Genomic DNA, 15,908 nt, shown 5'->3' with positions numbered 1-15,908 from the left:
CGGTAGCTTGCTGGGCTCTCCGAGTGGGATGGAGGAATTGAACCCGGGTTGGCCGCGTGCAAGGCAAACATCCTACCCACTGTGCTATCGCTCCAGTCTGAATCACCATGAGATACACAGTTACAAAGCTGTTTATGGTTGGGTTTCAGTCATACAATGCTCCAACACCCATCCCTTCACCAGTGTACATTTCCCACCACCAATGTCCCCAGTTTCCCTAACACTACCACCTCCGTCCAGTCCACCTGCCTCAATGTCAGGCACTTTCTCCCTCCCTTCCTTCTCCCCCTCCCTGTCCCATCCCTCTCCCTCTCCCTCTCTCCCTTTCTCTCCTCTTCTGGGCATTATGGTTTGCAATATAGATACTGAGAGGTCATCATGTTTGTTCTTTCAGCACACTGTTCTTATCCAGAGTGATCATTTCCAATTATCCTTAGTGGTCCCTTCTCTATCTCAACTGCCTCCCAGTGTGTCTTTACCTGTCTCCACTGAGATATGCATCTCCTCAGCATCGGTGCTCTTTCCTTTTCTCTTTGATGCTGTTCATTCTCTTGCTCCCTTGTGACTGAGCCTACCGACAAGACATTGTTCTAGCACGTTCTCATTCAAGCTGGTCTCCCCTTGACTTCCTGCCTTTTCCTATGGGCAGAGCGTATCTCTTTCATGAGCTCATTCCCAAAACAACTGATCCAAATCTCTTTCAATGGAAGTATTCATTAGGCACACCAAACTCATTCACAACAAAGTGTTAGCACCAGCAGAAATCTACATGTTTAGCTTCCTTTCCTAAAGTGGAATAAACTTGTTTCCACAATACAGGGATGTTGGGTGTCAGTCAGTCTGCAAAGCTGGTATTTGAGAGAGGTACCCAGAGTGTCATGACCAGCTGGTTCTGAACAGTTTTTCTAGGGCAGCATAGTAGGCAGCTGGGGGCAGAAGTTGCGATTTCTGTAGTCCACTCCTGGCTAGCCTGAAAAGGGTGAGTCATCCTTTTCAGGCGAGTGAAGCGGAGACTTGGAGGGGAAGAGAGCCAAGGAGCCGTTAGCATCAGGAACCGCCAGCATCTGGCAGGTGAAGTCTTCCTGCCTTTGTGCTACTGGGAGCCTTCCCCTCCTCTCCAATCCCAGCACAGCCGCAATGAAGCACCACGTTTTCACCCAATAGCATGACAAGAACCCACAAGGCAGATAATGACAAGTGTGGGCAAAGATGTGGAGGAATGGGGCCTTCAGAGACTGTGATGGGAATATCAAATGGCACAACCACTATGCAAACAGTCTGGGTGGTTCCTCATAAGGTCAAACATAAATGACTCCGTGACCCAGAAATTCCACACCTTGGTGTAAGTCCATGCAAACATGTGTACACAGATGTTGAGAGCAGCATTACTCATAATAAAGGCACGAACGGCCCAAGTGTCCATCAACTGATGAAGGATAAACACAAGGATCTATTTGTCCAATGGAAAAAAAGAAATTTAGCCAGTACAGTGACTGAAGTCTGGTACCTGCGACAATATCAGAGGACAAAAAACAAAAACAAAAACAGGCAGACACAAAGGGCCATATATGAGATGATTCCACTTGTATAAAATGCTCCAAATAAGTAAATCTAGAGTCAGAAAGGAGATTAACAGTTTCCTAAGGCTGAGAGGTGGGAATGGAGAGTTTGAGATGGGATGGTGGTGGGGGAGGGGATAGTAGGTCCAAGATTCTCTTTGAGACAGTCTCCCAACCCACTGTGCCAACAGTCACACGGGCAGCACAAATAAATACTCAAGACCACTGACGTGCACACTTTCTGTGGGTGATGAATTCTGTGTCACATGAATTACATCTCAGTAATACCATTAAAACAGAACAAAACTTTTTGGCACAGCTTGACTCCCTTTGGTCCCCTAACCTGAATCCAGGTCTGCTCTCCTCTCTCTGTTGTCCAAACCTTTTAGGCACACTTTCTGTCTTCATTAGCTCCACTTCGTGTTCCTAGGGTCTACCTCCTAACCCTTTGTCTCCTGCACTAACTGTAGCTCTAGCTTTGATAAGCACTGAGAGTGGTTGGGGAGGTGGCATTCCCATCAGTAAAAGCATTCCTATAAACCTCTGCCCTCAGATTGGCCTTTCTCTGTCTCATCCCCATGCAAATAAATGTGTGACCAAATTTTGATGCGCTTCTCTGGAAAAAAAAATTTCCAACAAGCCCCTGCAATATTAAAAACCCTTGCCTTTTCTATTAGAATATTTCATAAGAGAATCCCTTCAAGGCAGTGAACAAGGCAGCCCTCAACCTACTTAGGTCATTTTTTCCTGGGCCAGTTTGCCGGTGCCTAGACTATTTCTTTTCTACCCAGCCCTTATCAGAAAAAAACAAAACAGCTTGCAGAGTAGAACTCTTGCCCTTCCATCACTCTTCCAGTCTTAGGCCAATATTAGTGCCACATTTGAAAAGGGGCACACGAGATCCTAACATTACGGCTAAAAATACCTTCTGAATTCAGCTCTATAGCAATATTCCTGCTCTCGCTCTCTCTTGCTCCCCTCCTTCCCACATGAATTAAATACTCAGGGTAGGGTTTCCTTTGAAGACTGTGGGGGAACGGTGCTAGACAGGACTTTATTGCCGGTGGCAAAAGACAAACCGTGTCTTGGGGGCTCTTTCACTTACCAAGAGGGTCCACACTGCGAAGCGAATGCTCCAGCATGCAGGAGACAGCAGGCCATAGGATCACATGGGTGACAGTGGCGCGCCGGTGGCTTGGGGAGGGGAGTCCAGCGACAGTCACACCCTCAACCCCGGGGCTCCTCCTGGGTAAGCCCCCTGTTCTGGCTCTCCTAGATGAGATGCTGCTTTTCTGAGCGTTGCACAGTTTCCCGAGACACTTCAAGCCGAGGAAAGAAGGCATCCTCGCACAGACGACAAAGCAACGAGAGCTGCAAGCCTAGAGCCCGCGGAGCTGGTCCTCCCTGCAGCGATCCTGACCCCGTGTTGTTCTTTTTTTTTTCCTTTTCACTTCTCAGCAAAGGCGATTAGGGAGGATGCAGTTAAGTGATTACCTTCAAGAGCTTAGGGCTCCACAGACTCAAATGATGATGGATAAAAAACAGTCACGACCAGGAACCCGTGAGACACAAATGCCTATTCAAGATTCAGAGGAATACGCCGAGTAGGAGAAAGGACGCAGCTGCATTAGCTCAAAGCATTCCTCTGCCTCGCTTCCCACTGTACTCAATGTCACCTAGTAAGACGCTAATTAGGTTCAGGACCATTGATGCAAGTTGTATACAATCTCAAGATGCATAACAGGGACACACCCAGGACAGTGAATTCTCAGTTCTAACATTTCCGACCCAACAGAGGCAAAAACTCACTACAAGCTCGTCAGTGCCAACAATAACGATCGTTCTTTTCAGTGTCTAGAGGGAAACTTCTCTTCCTTGGGCCACCAGCACCTTCCCATCTTGGTCCAGTAATCCAACGCTAACACTCTTCCTCACGCCATTTCTTGGGCTTCCTGCTACTACAAAATCTCAAGCAGAATCCCAAGATGACAATTGAATTCACAGGCAGGGAGAGAGGATCTTTCCCCCAGAAGCCCCCTCCCATTAGGGTGCAGCTATTACAGCAGACATCCCTGGGGACGGGCATCCATCATCTGACGTGGCCTCAGTCAGCGCAGGGGGGGCAGTCTAGATCTTTGCAGCAGTCAGAGGAGCAAAGTCAATGAGCTCGTGTGATTCAGACAATATTCTGTGAAACGCTTTGGACACAATAGAACTGGAAAGGCCTTCGAAGAGAATCTGGCCCCGTGGTCCCCCAATCTGGCTGGGCCAGAGAATCTATGGAGCTCTCCAGATATGCAAAATGTCAGGGACTTTGTTCCACATTCCAACTGAGATTCTTGGGGGTGGGGCCCAGGAACTTCTATTTCCCAGAATTTCCCAGCGCAGGAGCAACATTTGGCAGGGCCCTACTCCGGTGCCATAACTTTAAGATGAGACGGGAAGTCTCAGGGAAGCAAAGTGCCTTTTCCACACAGATTCCCAGTCCCCCTGACCCCTGCAACTCTGACTCTTCCTACCCCAGACACCACCATGGCCTGTATTGTTGCTAAGCTAGACGAAGCAGAGAAGGGAATCTTCACTTATTTTTAGCTAGCTTTTCATCTGTGGCGGACAGAGGCAGTCTCCTTAGCACTGATCAGGGGCCCAAGGGTGACTCCGACTGACAATTGATCCAAGTGTGTGGGTCTTGATGGTGCTTGAGGGATAGAGCTTGGGACCTCCAGAGCCAGCCCTTTGAGCTATCTCTCCAGCCCAGCTGACCCTTAAAATGTAGGATCTGACAGAAAGGTTCAGAGCCAGATCATCCAAATTCACTAGAAAGATTTGAGCCCGAAGGGAAGCACAGGAGGCAGAGAGGAGAAAGAGTTTTTCCCAGAGACCAGTCGAACTGGGGTGGTTGCAGGGATAGCAGAATGCTGAGAGCTGTCAGCTAGTGCAGTCAGAGCAAAATTTCTGATCTCAAATTTCGAGAACTATGTGCTACTCCAACCTTGGGCACAAAAAATATTCTTCCAGGGTCTTCCTCTAAGAATGGTTTATAAGACACACAATGCAATCTGTATGTGAATTGTTTCTCGCTTGTCTGCTCTGAAGAGAAAACTGTCATTGTCACTGTCATCCCGTTGCTCATCGATTTGGGCACCAGTAACGTCTCCATTGTAGACTTGTTGTTACTGTTTTTGGCGTATCGAATATGCCACGGGGAGCTTGCCAGGCTCTGCCATGCAGGCGAGATACTCTCGATAGCTTGCCGGGCTCTCCGAGAGAAGTGGAGGAATCAAACCCCGGTTGGCCGCATGCAAGGCAAACACCCTACCTGCTGTGCTATCACTCCAGCCCTGGGAGAAAACAATGGAAGCAATTTGATCACTCTTTTCCCAAGTGTGGCTCCTGGACAAAAGCGCTTAAAAACACTTTTAGCTGAGGCCCAGCTCAGATTTAGTAAGTGCTTTTGCGGAACATTTTCCTCATAAAGATCATGAGTGGGGAACCCCTGCTCTCCACGCTAAGTTCTTCTTCCTGGGGTTTGTTCCTCAAGCTCCAGGAACCTGAGGAAGTCTATCTGCTGACCTATGTTGACACGGCCTGTTTGTGGAGCACAGACGTGTGTGCATGTGTGTTTACAGAGGGAAGGACACAGCCACTCCTGACAAGGCTCTGCTCCCCATTAATAACGCACAGACATTAGACAGATGATGGTGCCCTTCAAGCCCACCATCTTCCTAGTCACCACAAAGAACAATCTTCCCTCACATAACTGTCTCGTCTTCCTGGCCCCTCAACTTGCCAAGCATCGTCCATTCAGACAAACTCCGTAGCCTGCACCCTGCCTCCTGTTTAGCTGTCATATCAGATTGACATACTCCGGCCTCCCTGAGTGTACTTTGGGGGATAACTTTGTCATTCAACACATTCAACGCAAAGAACCATTGAGTTTTGGCAAATTAAAAACAGAAGACTTGAATAGAAGGGCTCTAGGGACAGAGTTTGAACGAAAAGTCGGGATGGAAGCCAAAGGAATGTGAAGGCTGAGAACATGGACATCTGTTTGCTTGCAAAGGTGACCTGGCCACCTGAGTGGAAGGGCTGCTAGGGGATCTGGGGGGCTGGATCCAGGACCAAGGTCCACTTAGCAGGGTGGCCAGGATTGATGTAACCTCTTCCACATAGCTCAGGCTCAACCAGGCCAAGCCGCAGGTCTTAACACATACCTTTGGAGGTGCCTGCCTGCAGCAACCTCTCCTCCGTGGAGGAGCAGGACACAGGAACTGGGGGAGCAGTGGACCCGTGTCATCCAGAGTCTCCCTACATCTGCTGGGTAACATATCCAACACTTACAAGGTGGTGGGGTTGTACGAGGCATCCCCATGTACACCGCTAGTCATTACAGCTCACGCTCAAGGCTCACGCTTCACTTTCACTCGGGTTGGCTGACTTGCAGATCTTATCACACAGGACAGGCCAGCCCTGCCCAAGCAGCTCCACGGGCCCTGGAGAAGCTCTTCCATGGGAAACTCTGCCAGGAACAGATCAGCAGGGCCGATTCACCGCGGGGCGCCATCACCGCTGACGGGCCCTGAGCTTCCCGCCTCTGCATCTTGCAGGACCTCGATAACGAGGCTCCCCTCACCCCAGAGGCAGGCATGCAGGGGCTGCAGATGCGCTGGCATGGATGCTTCACCCCTGCTCTGAACTCAAGATCATGTCAATCCTGCAGCCATTCTCCAAAAAGAAATTCTGCTTTTCCTTCCAGGTCATCCTATGTAATGATTTAATTGTCTTTGCAACACACCAGACCCATTCCCTCTCCTTTAAATCATCTCAGAGCTACCTATTCCTTGCTAAGAAAAAAGATATATTCTTTTTTTTCTGAACAGAAAACCACCGATTTTAAAAATGCAAAATCTTGGTGGTGTGTTGTTTTTTGGAAGAAAACAGCTTAAGGAATTTGCAACCCGTGGCTCATCGTGGGGTGATGGGATCTTCTGGTTTTGTTTTAATCAGAAATGAGCAAACAAAAGGGCTTGGCACCTGCAGTGGCTCTTACTAATCAGCTAATCCTTTCTGCCGAGCAGGACAAATTGAGCGGAGAGGCAGCAGTGCTTTAAGTGGGAGGACTAGCGGATGGGCAAAGAGAATCTTCCCAGACAACCCTCAAGTCCCCGGAGGTTCTTCCGCTCCTGCAACGCATCCCTGCTCCCGGCCATCGGCGAGTCTTGAGTTGAGTCGCCCATTCCTGTATATCCTCATGCCTGGGCCTCACCCCTGCACAGCTGGTCGTGAAAGGGTCTTACGTCTCCCTCCAAAGCAGGCTAGGAGTTTATGAATGTGCCGGCACACGCTCTGGTCTGGGGGAAGGCACCTCTGCAAGGCTGGCGCCATCCCTCTCCTCCAGCTGCTCTCTCTCACCAGAACGTCACCCTCCTGGACCTCCTCACTGGGCCACCATGCCACGAGAGGCCAAGGCCCCCATTCTGATCATCTCCATGAATGATTCAGCTCGAGCATGAAATGTGCTGAGCAGGTTAGCCGTCGGGCCAGCCGACGTCTCGGGCTACTCCCTGACCACACACACTGTCTGCGGACGGGCAAGATTCCCCAAGCCGGATCGGAGTCTGGCTTGGTCTGCCTTTGGGAAGGTGGCCGCAGATGGGGACCAGCTGTGGGGAAGCGAAGGGGCCGTGTCACCGGCGTCCCCAAGCCAGACAGAGCTGCCCTGCCAATCTGTTTGCTGGGTCAGGTCCTGACCCCCTAGCCCAGCCCAGAAACAGCTGTGCTCCCATCTAGCCCCTGTGTGTTTCCGAGCCCCGAGTACATCCCATCAGATCCCACCCTCCAGCCTTCTCCAAACCTCCCAACCTCTTCCTCTCTGACCCTAAAGATATTCCTGAGCCCTGGGGACGGCCTTAGAGACCCCAGAGCACTTCCAGGGTGGTCCTCATGGTCCCTAGTCCTGCAGGGCCCAAGGAGCACTACTGAGAATTGCCGGAAGTGCTCCCCAGACCACCTGGGCACCTACTGGGAGCTCTTCCACCAAAAGAAAACTGAGAAAAAAAATGATCTATACACCTGTGCTTAACGAGGCAACGCAGCTAGGACCACCTCTGCCCAGACTTCCAGAGTCGCTGGCCGGAATCAAGGTCGTCCTGAGACACTAAGACAGAAACCTTTAGAGACCCCCTAAGCCGTGGCCCCACATAGCATCCCTCTCCGGCAGCTCTTCCCGCCTGCCTGCGAAACAGCCAGAGCGCAACCTGTGAGGGTTGTCTTTCCTTCCCCTGCTGCCTCAGTAGAGGACAGAGGGGTCCCCTGTTTTCTGTTCACGTAAGAATCCACACAGCAAGGGCCGGAGTGGTAGGCCTTGCACACAGCCAACCCGGGTTCAATCCCTGGCATTCCCAAATGGTCCCCCAAGACCTGGAGGGGTCAGCTCTGAGCACAGAGCCAGGAAGGAGCCCTGAGCACCGCCAAATGTGCACCCCCCCTCAAAGAGAATCTACATAGCGGGTGCTCAGATTTGCAAATGCTCTGTCAGAGGGGGCCTGGTGCAGGGTGGGGCCCCAGCACGTGGGCACCAGGCTGATACCAGGAGTAACTGCTTTAGTAGAACGAAACATAGAGCTGGGGCAGCTCCGCGCATGCGTATCCGAGAGCGCCCGTGGTGGGGTGGGGTGGAGTTGGGGGGGGGAGGCAGGAGCCGCCGCAGTTCATCAGTTCATCAGTTCCCCTGTCGCCCGGCTCACGCTCACGCCGTCTGCTGACCCCTTCCGAGTGCAGGCCCGGAGGCCCAGGCCAGCTGCGGCCACGGACGCTGATCCCAGTGGGTCACTAGGAGACAGGCCGCCCTCGCTGGCGGAAGGAGAGAATAGCTGAGTCGGGACCCAGAAGCCCAGCATCAGCACCTCTCAGCAACCCCGCGGCTGGAGTGCTGGGCCTGGCGCAGGTGCGCACTGGCTGCCCCCGCGCCCCCCCCCGGGAGCCCCCCCAGTGCGGCCCGCCCTGCAGGAGAGAGCAGCGGGAAGCCTTCGCGACTGCACCGCTACAGATATTTAGACTCGACCCTCCCCTCCCACCCTTCCCCTTTCCTCTCCTCTCCACTCTCTCTCTCTCCTCTCTCCCCTCTCTCCCTTCTCCCTCTCCTCTCTTCTCTCTCCTCTCTCCCTTCTCTCTCTCCTCTCTCTCTGCTTTCTCTCTCTTCTCTCTCCTCTCTCCCCTCTCTCCCTTCTCTCTCTCCTCTCTTCTCTCCTATCTCCTCTCTCTCCTCTCTCTCATCTCTCCTCTCTCTCGCTTCTCTCTCTCCTCTCTCCCCTCTCTCCCTTCTCTCTCCCCTCTCTCCTCTCTTCTCTCCTATCTCCTCTCTCTCCTCTCTTTCAATCTTCCTCCCACTCCTCTCTCCTCTCACTCTCTCCTCTCTCTCCCCTCTCTCGATCTGTGTCTCTGTCTCTGTCTCTCTCTCCCCCCTCAAACAGCAGCTCCGACGGTGTGTGTGGCAAAGCTGCCCCGTCAATTTACCCGAAATTGTCCAGCTCGCCTGAGAATCTATTTCCCGACTCAGCCACAACCCGCCTCCTGTTCACTTGGTCTTCAGACCCTTCACCTTGGGGTTCCAGTGTTGACCTGGCAGAGGTGCCCGCTGGAATGTGTGATTCCAAGGAGGATGTGAGGTGGGTGAGGGGTAGAACAGAGACTGATTAAAATCCGTGTCAGGCTTTTCGCCCCCTTTGTTTTGCAGCTCTACCTTCACTCAGGAAACATATATTGAGTGTCTCCAATTAGCCAGGTGTTAGCTGCCGGCATGATGAATAAGACCGGGGGCCTCGGAGAGCACATAAATTAGAGGAAACAGTCATGCACATGCCAAACAGGGCTGCGACCTGGCAAATTCCACCCCTGTGCTTAGTGATAACAATCAAAGTTTGGGGGTGGGCAGTTTAGAGACTTCAGATATGGTTAATGGTACCTTTGATTTTCCTGTCTTAATAAAAGAATTTTTAGAAAGGAATGTGGCTTGCATGTCATGTTACATGCCTAGATTTATGTCCTTCTCTCTATCTATCTATCTATCTATCTATCTATCTATCTATCTATCTATCTATCTATCTAGGTCATGCCTGCTGATGCTCAGGGGTTACTCCTAGCTCTGCACACAGGAATCTCTCCTGGTGGTGCTCAGGAGACCATATGGGATGTCGGGGATTGAACCCAGCTCTGCCACATGCAAGGCACACGCCCTCCCCGCTGTACCGTCACTCTGGTCCATGTCCTTCTCTTTTATCTCACTAATGACACACAAGAAGCTGCTTTCTCGGGCTTCCATGGGGGCAACATCCAAGTACAGTGACCCCCAGCAAAGCTGGGTGTGGCCCAAGCCCCACGCCACCCTCCAAATTAGCAGAGGAGTTGGCAGAGGGGACGGGGACTGGAACACGTTTCCTCCCCGCGCCTGCAGTGTGCAGTACCGTGCCCTGGCATTCGGGCTGTGCAGGAGAGGCGAGCAGGTGCGGGTGGGAGGGAGGCGAGCACGATGTCCGCTCTGGACCTGGCAGGGAAGGCTACAGGGAAACAGAGGGATTCGGGAAGGCAGAAAAAGAACCAGGACCACAGAGGATGTGGCAGCGGCAGAAACGCTCCCTCTGTTCCCAGGCCTGGTGGGAGGCAGCGAGGGTGGGTCAGGTGGAAGAGACTCCCGAGCACATACTAATGTGGCTCCTTCAGCAGGACGGGACCATGTGCGGCACCCTCTGAGCACGCAGCAAGTGCTCCCCCGATGCTGCTGGCTGGCATTCTCACTGTGAAGAGTCTCAGAACCTGACATGTGCTTTGGACACGGGACCACCCCCAGTTCCTTTCACACCCATGAAGGACAGACTCTTTAGAACTCGTCATGTCCGAGAACCTGAGCAATGTGCATATGGGCTGATCACAGTGGCTTTACATGTGTGTGTGCAAGTGCCCTACGCCCGGCGATGCTCAGGGGCTACTCCTGGCTTGGCACCAGAAATCACTCCTGGCGGTGCTCAGAGGACCACATGGGATGCCTGGGACTGAACTCGGATTGGCCACGTGCAAGGCAAGTGCCCCGCCCACTGTGGGATTATCTCTCCAGCCTTGCTGTGGTGTTCCTGTGAGGTGAAAGGGGTAAACTACATCGTTCCCCGATCCTCACATCTCAGACTCAGAAAGTAAGGTCTAGGGACACTTTGTGCCCAGGAATTAAACACAGAATTCAATGCTCAAGAAGATTTGAACGAACTACCCCTTTCCACCCCCCCACCCCCCACCGGCTACTCCAGGGCCTGCAGGCTGAATCAGAAATAGGGTAACAGGGACACAACACTTTTTCCAACAAAGGAGAACATTCTCTCGCATTCAACAGTCCAGGCTGTTAGGCTGACTTCTTATAGCCCTTCTCAATCTCAAGGAGACAATTTGCTGCAATTGGCCATCTCTGGTACAAAAGATGCTTTCTGGCAAACTTGTATAGTACAGATGCTATTTTACTCACTGGTGACCAAACCAGGGTATGCACTATCTAAAAGGTAGTCTGTAGCTATGTAGAAAAACTCATTCAAGTTATAGGTTTGTAAATTCATGAATTATAAATTGTAAATTATAAATTTTAAATTACCCATATGCTTTAGAATACATATATATTAATAAGGTACAGGTATACGATTTGTTAGTAAATAATATGCACACGTATGCAATTGTTTTCTGTTTTTCTATAAGCAATGCAACACCAGGCAAGTTTGCAGACTAAGAATTAGTCTGTCAAAATTAATAACAAGCTAAGAAAGCTGGCAAGAAGTCAACTAGCCAGAGAACTCAACTAATTTTTATACAAAGAACAGTGATGAGGTGCACAAAGTTCTGGGATGCTGCAGCTAAAACATTCGATCAAGTCCTGGCTTTGCACTCACCCAGGTTTTCCGCACTTAATCCCAGTTACCTATCCACTCAACGGATGTAGTACTAGTATCCCCTGGTGACTCCCACTACTTTTTTCATACTTAGTACGCCCTCATATTTAGAATAATAATTCAAAGGCTGTGCATCCAGATACTCATAGGAGTATGAGGAGGGCAGAGGTTGATCTAAGATACTTATTGTACATGAAACTGTCACTTATGTCCCAACCTACAGGAGGAGTCACCAATCAGATCAGCTACTTGAAAATCGAAGACAGATATTCTGATTTTTTTTTTTTGCAAAATCTTCCAAGCTTCAGGTATTTCTAACAAATTAGGAGAAAATAAACAGTCATATTCCTTCTCCACCAAAAAATCAAATGAAACAAAACAAAGCATGCTCACAGGACTCTGCGGCATGAGGTGCTACCAGTCTGGGAAATTTATTAGTTTTTTCATAGCTGTGATTTAAATCCTCCCACTCCCACCCACCAAGCTTAATCTCTGATTTGTTCCAGGTACTGGATAAAGGTGGGATAGGATGTAAGACTTAGAAGCACTGGAGAATTCCACTAAAATGGCACTGTAGCACTGCCGTCCCCATGTTCATCGATTTGCTCAAGCGGGCACCAGTAATGTCTCCATCGTGAGACTTGTTGTTACTGTCTTTGGCATATTGAATACGCCACGGGTAGCTTGCCAGGTTCTGCTGTGTGGGTGGGATACTCTCAGTAGTTTGCCAGGCTCCGAGAGGGACAGAGGAATTGAACCCGGGTCGACCGCGTGCAAGGCAAATGCCCTACCTGCTGTGCTATCGCTCCAGCCCACTAAAATAAAATAAAATAAAATAAAATGGACCTTTTCAGGTGGGGACAGAGCGCAATTGGGCTGTGTGCATGCTTTGCATCTAGGAGCCACAGCTTGACCCCAGCATCACATGGCTGGGAGTGACCCCCACACCTTCCCAGCACTAAGCTGGAAATAGCCTAAGCACTGCCAGGTATGGCACCCAAACACCCAAAGACACACACACACACACACACACACACACACACACACACACACACACACACCCCTGTACCATCTCATCTGTAAACTTAAATTTTAATGATGACATCTTTCCTAAGAGTCGCCCCTGTGAAAGTGGTTGTGGGCTCCCAAATGATTGAGTACGTGGTCTAGCACTTGCAGAGTAAGCCTGGCCCCTTTGCACTGCTGCAGTCAAGAGTTGGTCATTTCCTGCCCCACTGTAGCCTGGTGTTACACCTACACATACGATCTTTCCTCTCCATTTGTAAAACGCCAGAACGCACATAATTCTGCAGTTCTTCCCTTGGCTTTTTTCCTGCTTCTTTGATAAATGAGCATAACGCTTTAAGTACTAAAAGACAGTATACAATCCTGTGAGTTTTGACAAATGCATTTGCTATTTTTGTCTTGAGATAAAGAATACGTCATTAAAAAAAAAAAAGAATACTTCATGTACCTCAGAGAGTTCCACTGGGTTCCTTCTTCTTAGCCAAAACCTAACCCACAGACCAGGGACAACCACTGCTCAGGCTTCTATCACCACGTTTCAGTGAATCCGACTAATCGGCACACCACCTCTTGTCTCTAGCTTCTCTGGCTCAGCGTGGTTGTGAGATTCAATCACGTTTCCCCATGAAGTTTGACTTTCTCCATTGCAAATAAACACAGTTTCACTCAGATAGACCATAAGTCACAATCTGGGTATTATTATCCCCATGGGCTATTCCAGAAGCAGTTAGACCGGTGAACAAGTGGCATTCCTACTTCTAGAATCCCGAAGAATACCAGTTTTGATACCATGTCATTGACTGGCAGGGCTCATCACTTGGAGGGGTTACCCATAAGGCATGAAGAAACCCAGAGGGAATAACCTGGGGGTGGGGGCTGGGGGGTTAAGAAGAGGAGCTTCTGGTCTTCATTGAGATAGGAAGACCTTAAGACTGACAACTAACAGACAAGTGAAATGAGACAGGTTATTAGTAGATGAGGAAAACAAGACAGTCCTAAGCGCTTTCCACAGAGTCTGAATATCATACAGACTCATCGCTTCCCTGCATGGATTCATAATCCCAGGCCAACAGAAGACAGAAATGTTTATTCGAGTGGCCCAATGGAAATTGTGCCAGAATACAAACCTTGTAGATATTTTCAAAGTGGGAAAAAAGTCTGTGATGATAAAGACTGTTTTAGAACTCAAAGATTAGAACCTAAGTGACTAAGAAATTAGTCATTGAGACAAAAGAGAGGAAAAAAGAATGAGCTTTGGGGGAGAGGGGTGATATCCAACTAATTCCACTCTGATGATTGTTCAAGATGCACCAGGATCTCCGTGAAGCCAGTGGGGAGTGCACAGGTCACAGGGGAGTTGCTGGAGCAGGAGAGGAGCTTTGCAGAGCCCCTTCAGCCCCAAGAGAGCGCTGGATCTGGGCTCTGGATGAAAGAATGAAAGAAAAAAGAAAGGCTGGAAAGATAGTATAGCGGGTCGGGTGCTCGCCTTGCAGGCAATTGACCTGGTTTGATTCCTGGCATCCCCAAGCACTGGCAAGAATAATTCCTGAGTGCACAGTCAGAAGTAACCCCTGAGCACTGCTGGATGAGGCCCCAAAGCCAAGTAAATAAATAAAACCTTAACAAAAAGTAAAGAGAAAATAATTCACTGTAGTGGGGTGATATAATATAGCAAGTGGGGTGCTTGCCTTGCATGTGACCAAGCTGGGTTGGATCCCAGTACCCCATATGAACCCCCAAGCCCACTAGGAGTGATCCCTGAGTTATAACCTGGAGTAAGTCTTGAACACAGCTGGTTGTGACCCACACCCTCTCCTACCTCCCCCCCAAAAGAACAAAATCACAGGAGAAGAGGCATTGTATAGCAAAGAAGGTCTATAACCCTTTATCTGCTTTAGGGGAGATGCCTCCCAAACATTGGGGAGCACTGGACATAAAATGAAGACTTAATGGAGGTCTTCTGGTGGGTCAGGGGGAGGGGCATGAAAACTGCCAGTCTCGACCCAATTTATTCAAACCGACTCTTTGTATATAAATCCTTGAACCTCCCAGCTCGATGCATTAACTAAGTGATCCGACTCAGCAGCATTTCCTAGCATTCTAATTAAAGACACATACATTTTATTGATTAAAATTTCCAGTAACAGCCATAATGCTATTACTTACCCTGCCAAGGAAAGGAGAGAAGCACTTGGGGGGTGGGGTGGGGCGGAGTTAGTTCGTCTTTTAAATTATCAGAAGATTTCAAATTTCAGTATATCAACTCACCTACGAGGATCTATGCGTGCAGAAGACAGACACAGAAAAATACTAGGATCTAAAGGCGATGCCCCCTCCCAGGAGCCGCCACTTCACGGTGGCAACTGTGCACCATGAGGGAAAGAGCCACAGGAAAATCCAGAAGGGGCAGAGAGCAAGAGCAGGCAATTCAATCAGCGTTATTAAGCATTTCTTTGACATTAACGCTGCAATAAATATAAAAGAGGAGAACAGAGTGCTTTGCTTTTCATTTTCTGATGGATCCAAAGTACTTTTAAAGGTCTCTCATATAGAAGCTCTCAAGACAAAGCAAACAGAAATAGCCTACCCCAGGATGAAGTGGGCGGTAGATGTCTACAGCAGGACAGATGGATCCTTTGGAGGGATGTGTGTGTGTGTGTGTGTGTGTGTGTTTGTGTGTGTGTGTGTGAGTGCGTGAGTGTGTGTGTTTCTAGGGTTCTTTTATTTATTTATTTGTGATGTGACAAAAATAGCTTGGCACAATTTTTCAAACCCAACTGGCATACGGAGAAGCCGGGGGTTTTAAGGGGCCTCAAAATAAAGCACAGGCAAATGGTAAGGGTGGAAATAATGTAAAAGGCGCAAGAAAGAGCTTTTTAAGAATAAAAATGGTGAACAGCTTGCGAGATCATTGCCTTAGCGTTGTAGCAAAGGGCCATCGGTTCCATACAGGGGTGGACCAGGACAGCCCCGCGTGCGTGCGTGGAGAAACCCGGGCCGAGAGAAGCCTGGGTTCGAGTCAGAGGAGCAGGCCCTGGCCTTACTCTCCAGCCTGCCAGACACGCTGCCCCACCTCCTGAGGGATGGAATTCCTCCAACTCCACAACCCCATGGGTTGAGCTCACCCCTAAAATTCCAAACTTAAGAGAAAGAAGGGGGGTTGAGGAGAATACTTTCCTACTTCGTTTATAATTGAGGATCAAGTGATGTCAACTACCTTGTCAGCCATAATTTCTCTCATTTCAACTTTCCTGACAGAGAAATAGCAAACCGTGAGTGGGCAGGGCACTAACGTGAGTGACAGACCCCACCTCTGGGAAAAAGCATCAGAGCAACTGTGGGACTGAGGTAACACGACAGCTACAGACTTAGCAGAGTGCAGGCCACGGAACACCCCACA

The 15,908-nt window shown here is 49.7% G+C and overlaps 1 protein-coding gene across 2 annotated transcripts in view; it reads right to left on the bottom strand.

Annotated features, from left to right (window-relative positions):
* ABLIM1 (actin binding LIM protein 1) overlaps positions 1-15,908 on the bottom strand; it is a 302,737-nt gene that overhangs the window by 184,953 nt on the left and 101,876 nt on the right. Inside the window, exon 1 of one of the 2 annotated variants that reach the window (XM_055119611.1) lies at positions 2,665-2,902. The exons of the other annotated variant lie outside the window; for it this stretch is intronic. Coding sequence (XP_054975586.1) covers positions 2,665-2,902 — 238 coding nt within the window. Of the gene's footprint in view, positions 1-2,664; positions 2,903-15,908 lie in introns of those variants that run through there. 2 annotated transcript variants of the gene reach the window in all.

This window comes from Sorex araneus, chromosome 11 (assembly GCF_027595985.1).
Source record: "Sorex araneus isolate mSorAra2 chromosome 11, mSorAra2.pri, whole genome shotgun sequence".
NCBI classification, from domain to species: Eukaryota; Metazoa; Chordata; class Mammalia; order Eulipotyphla; family Soricidae; genus Sorex; species Sorex araneus.
Note: the sequence above shows the minus strand (reverse complement) of the source record. Positions and strands in the feature narration are given on the sequence as shown.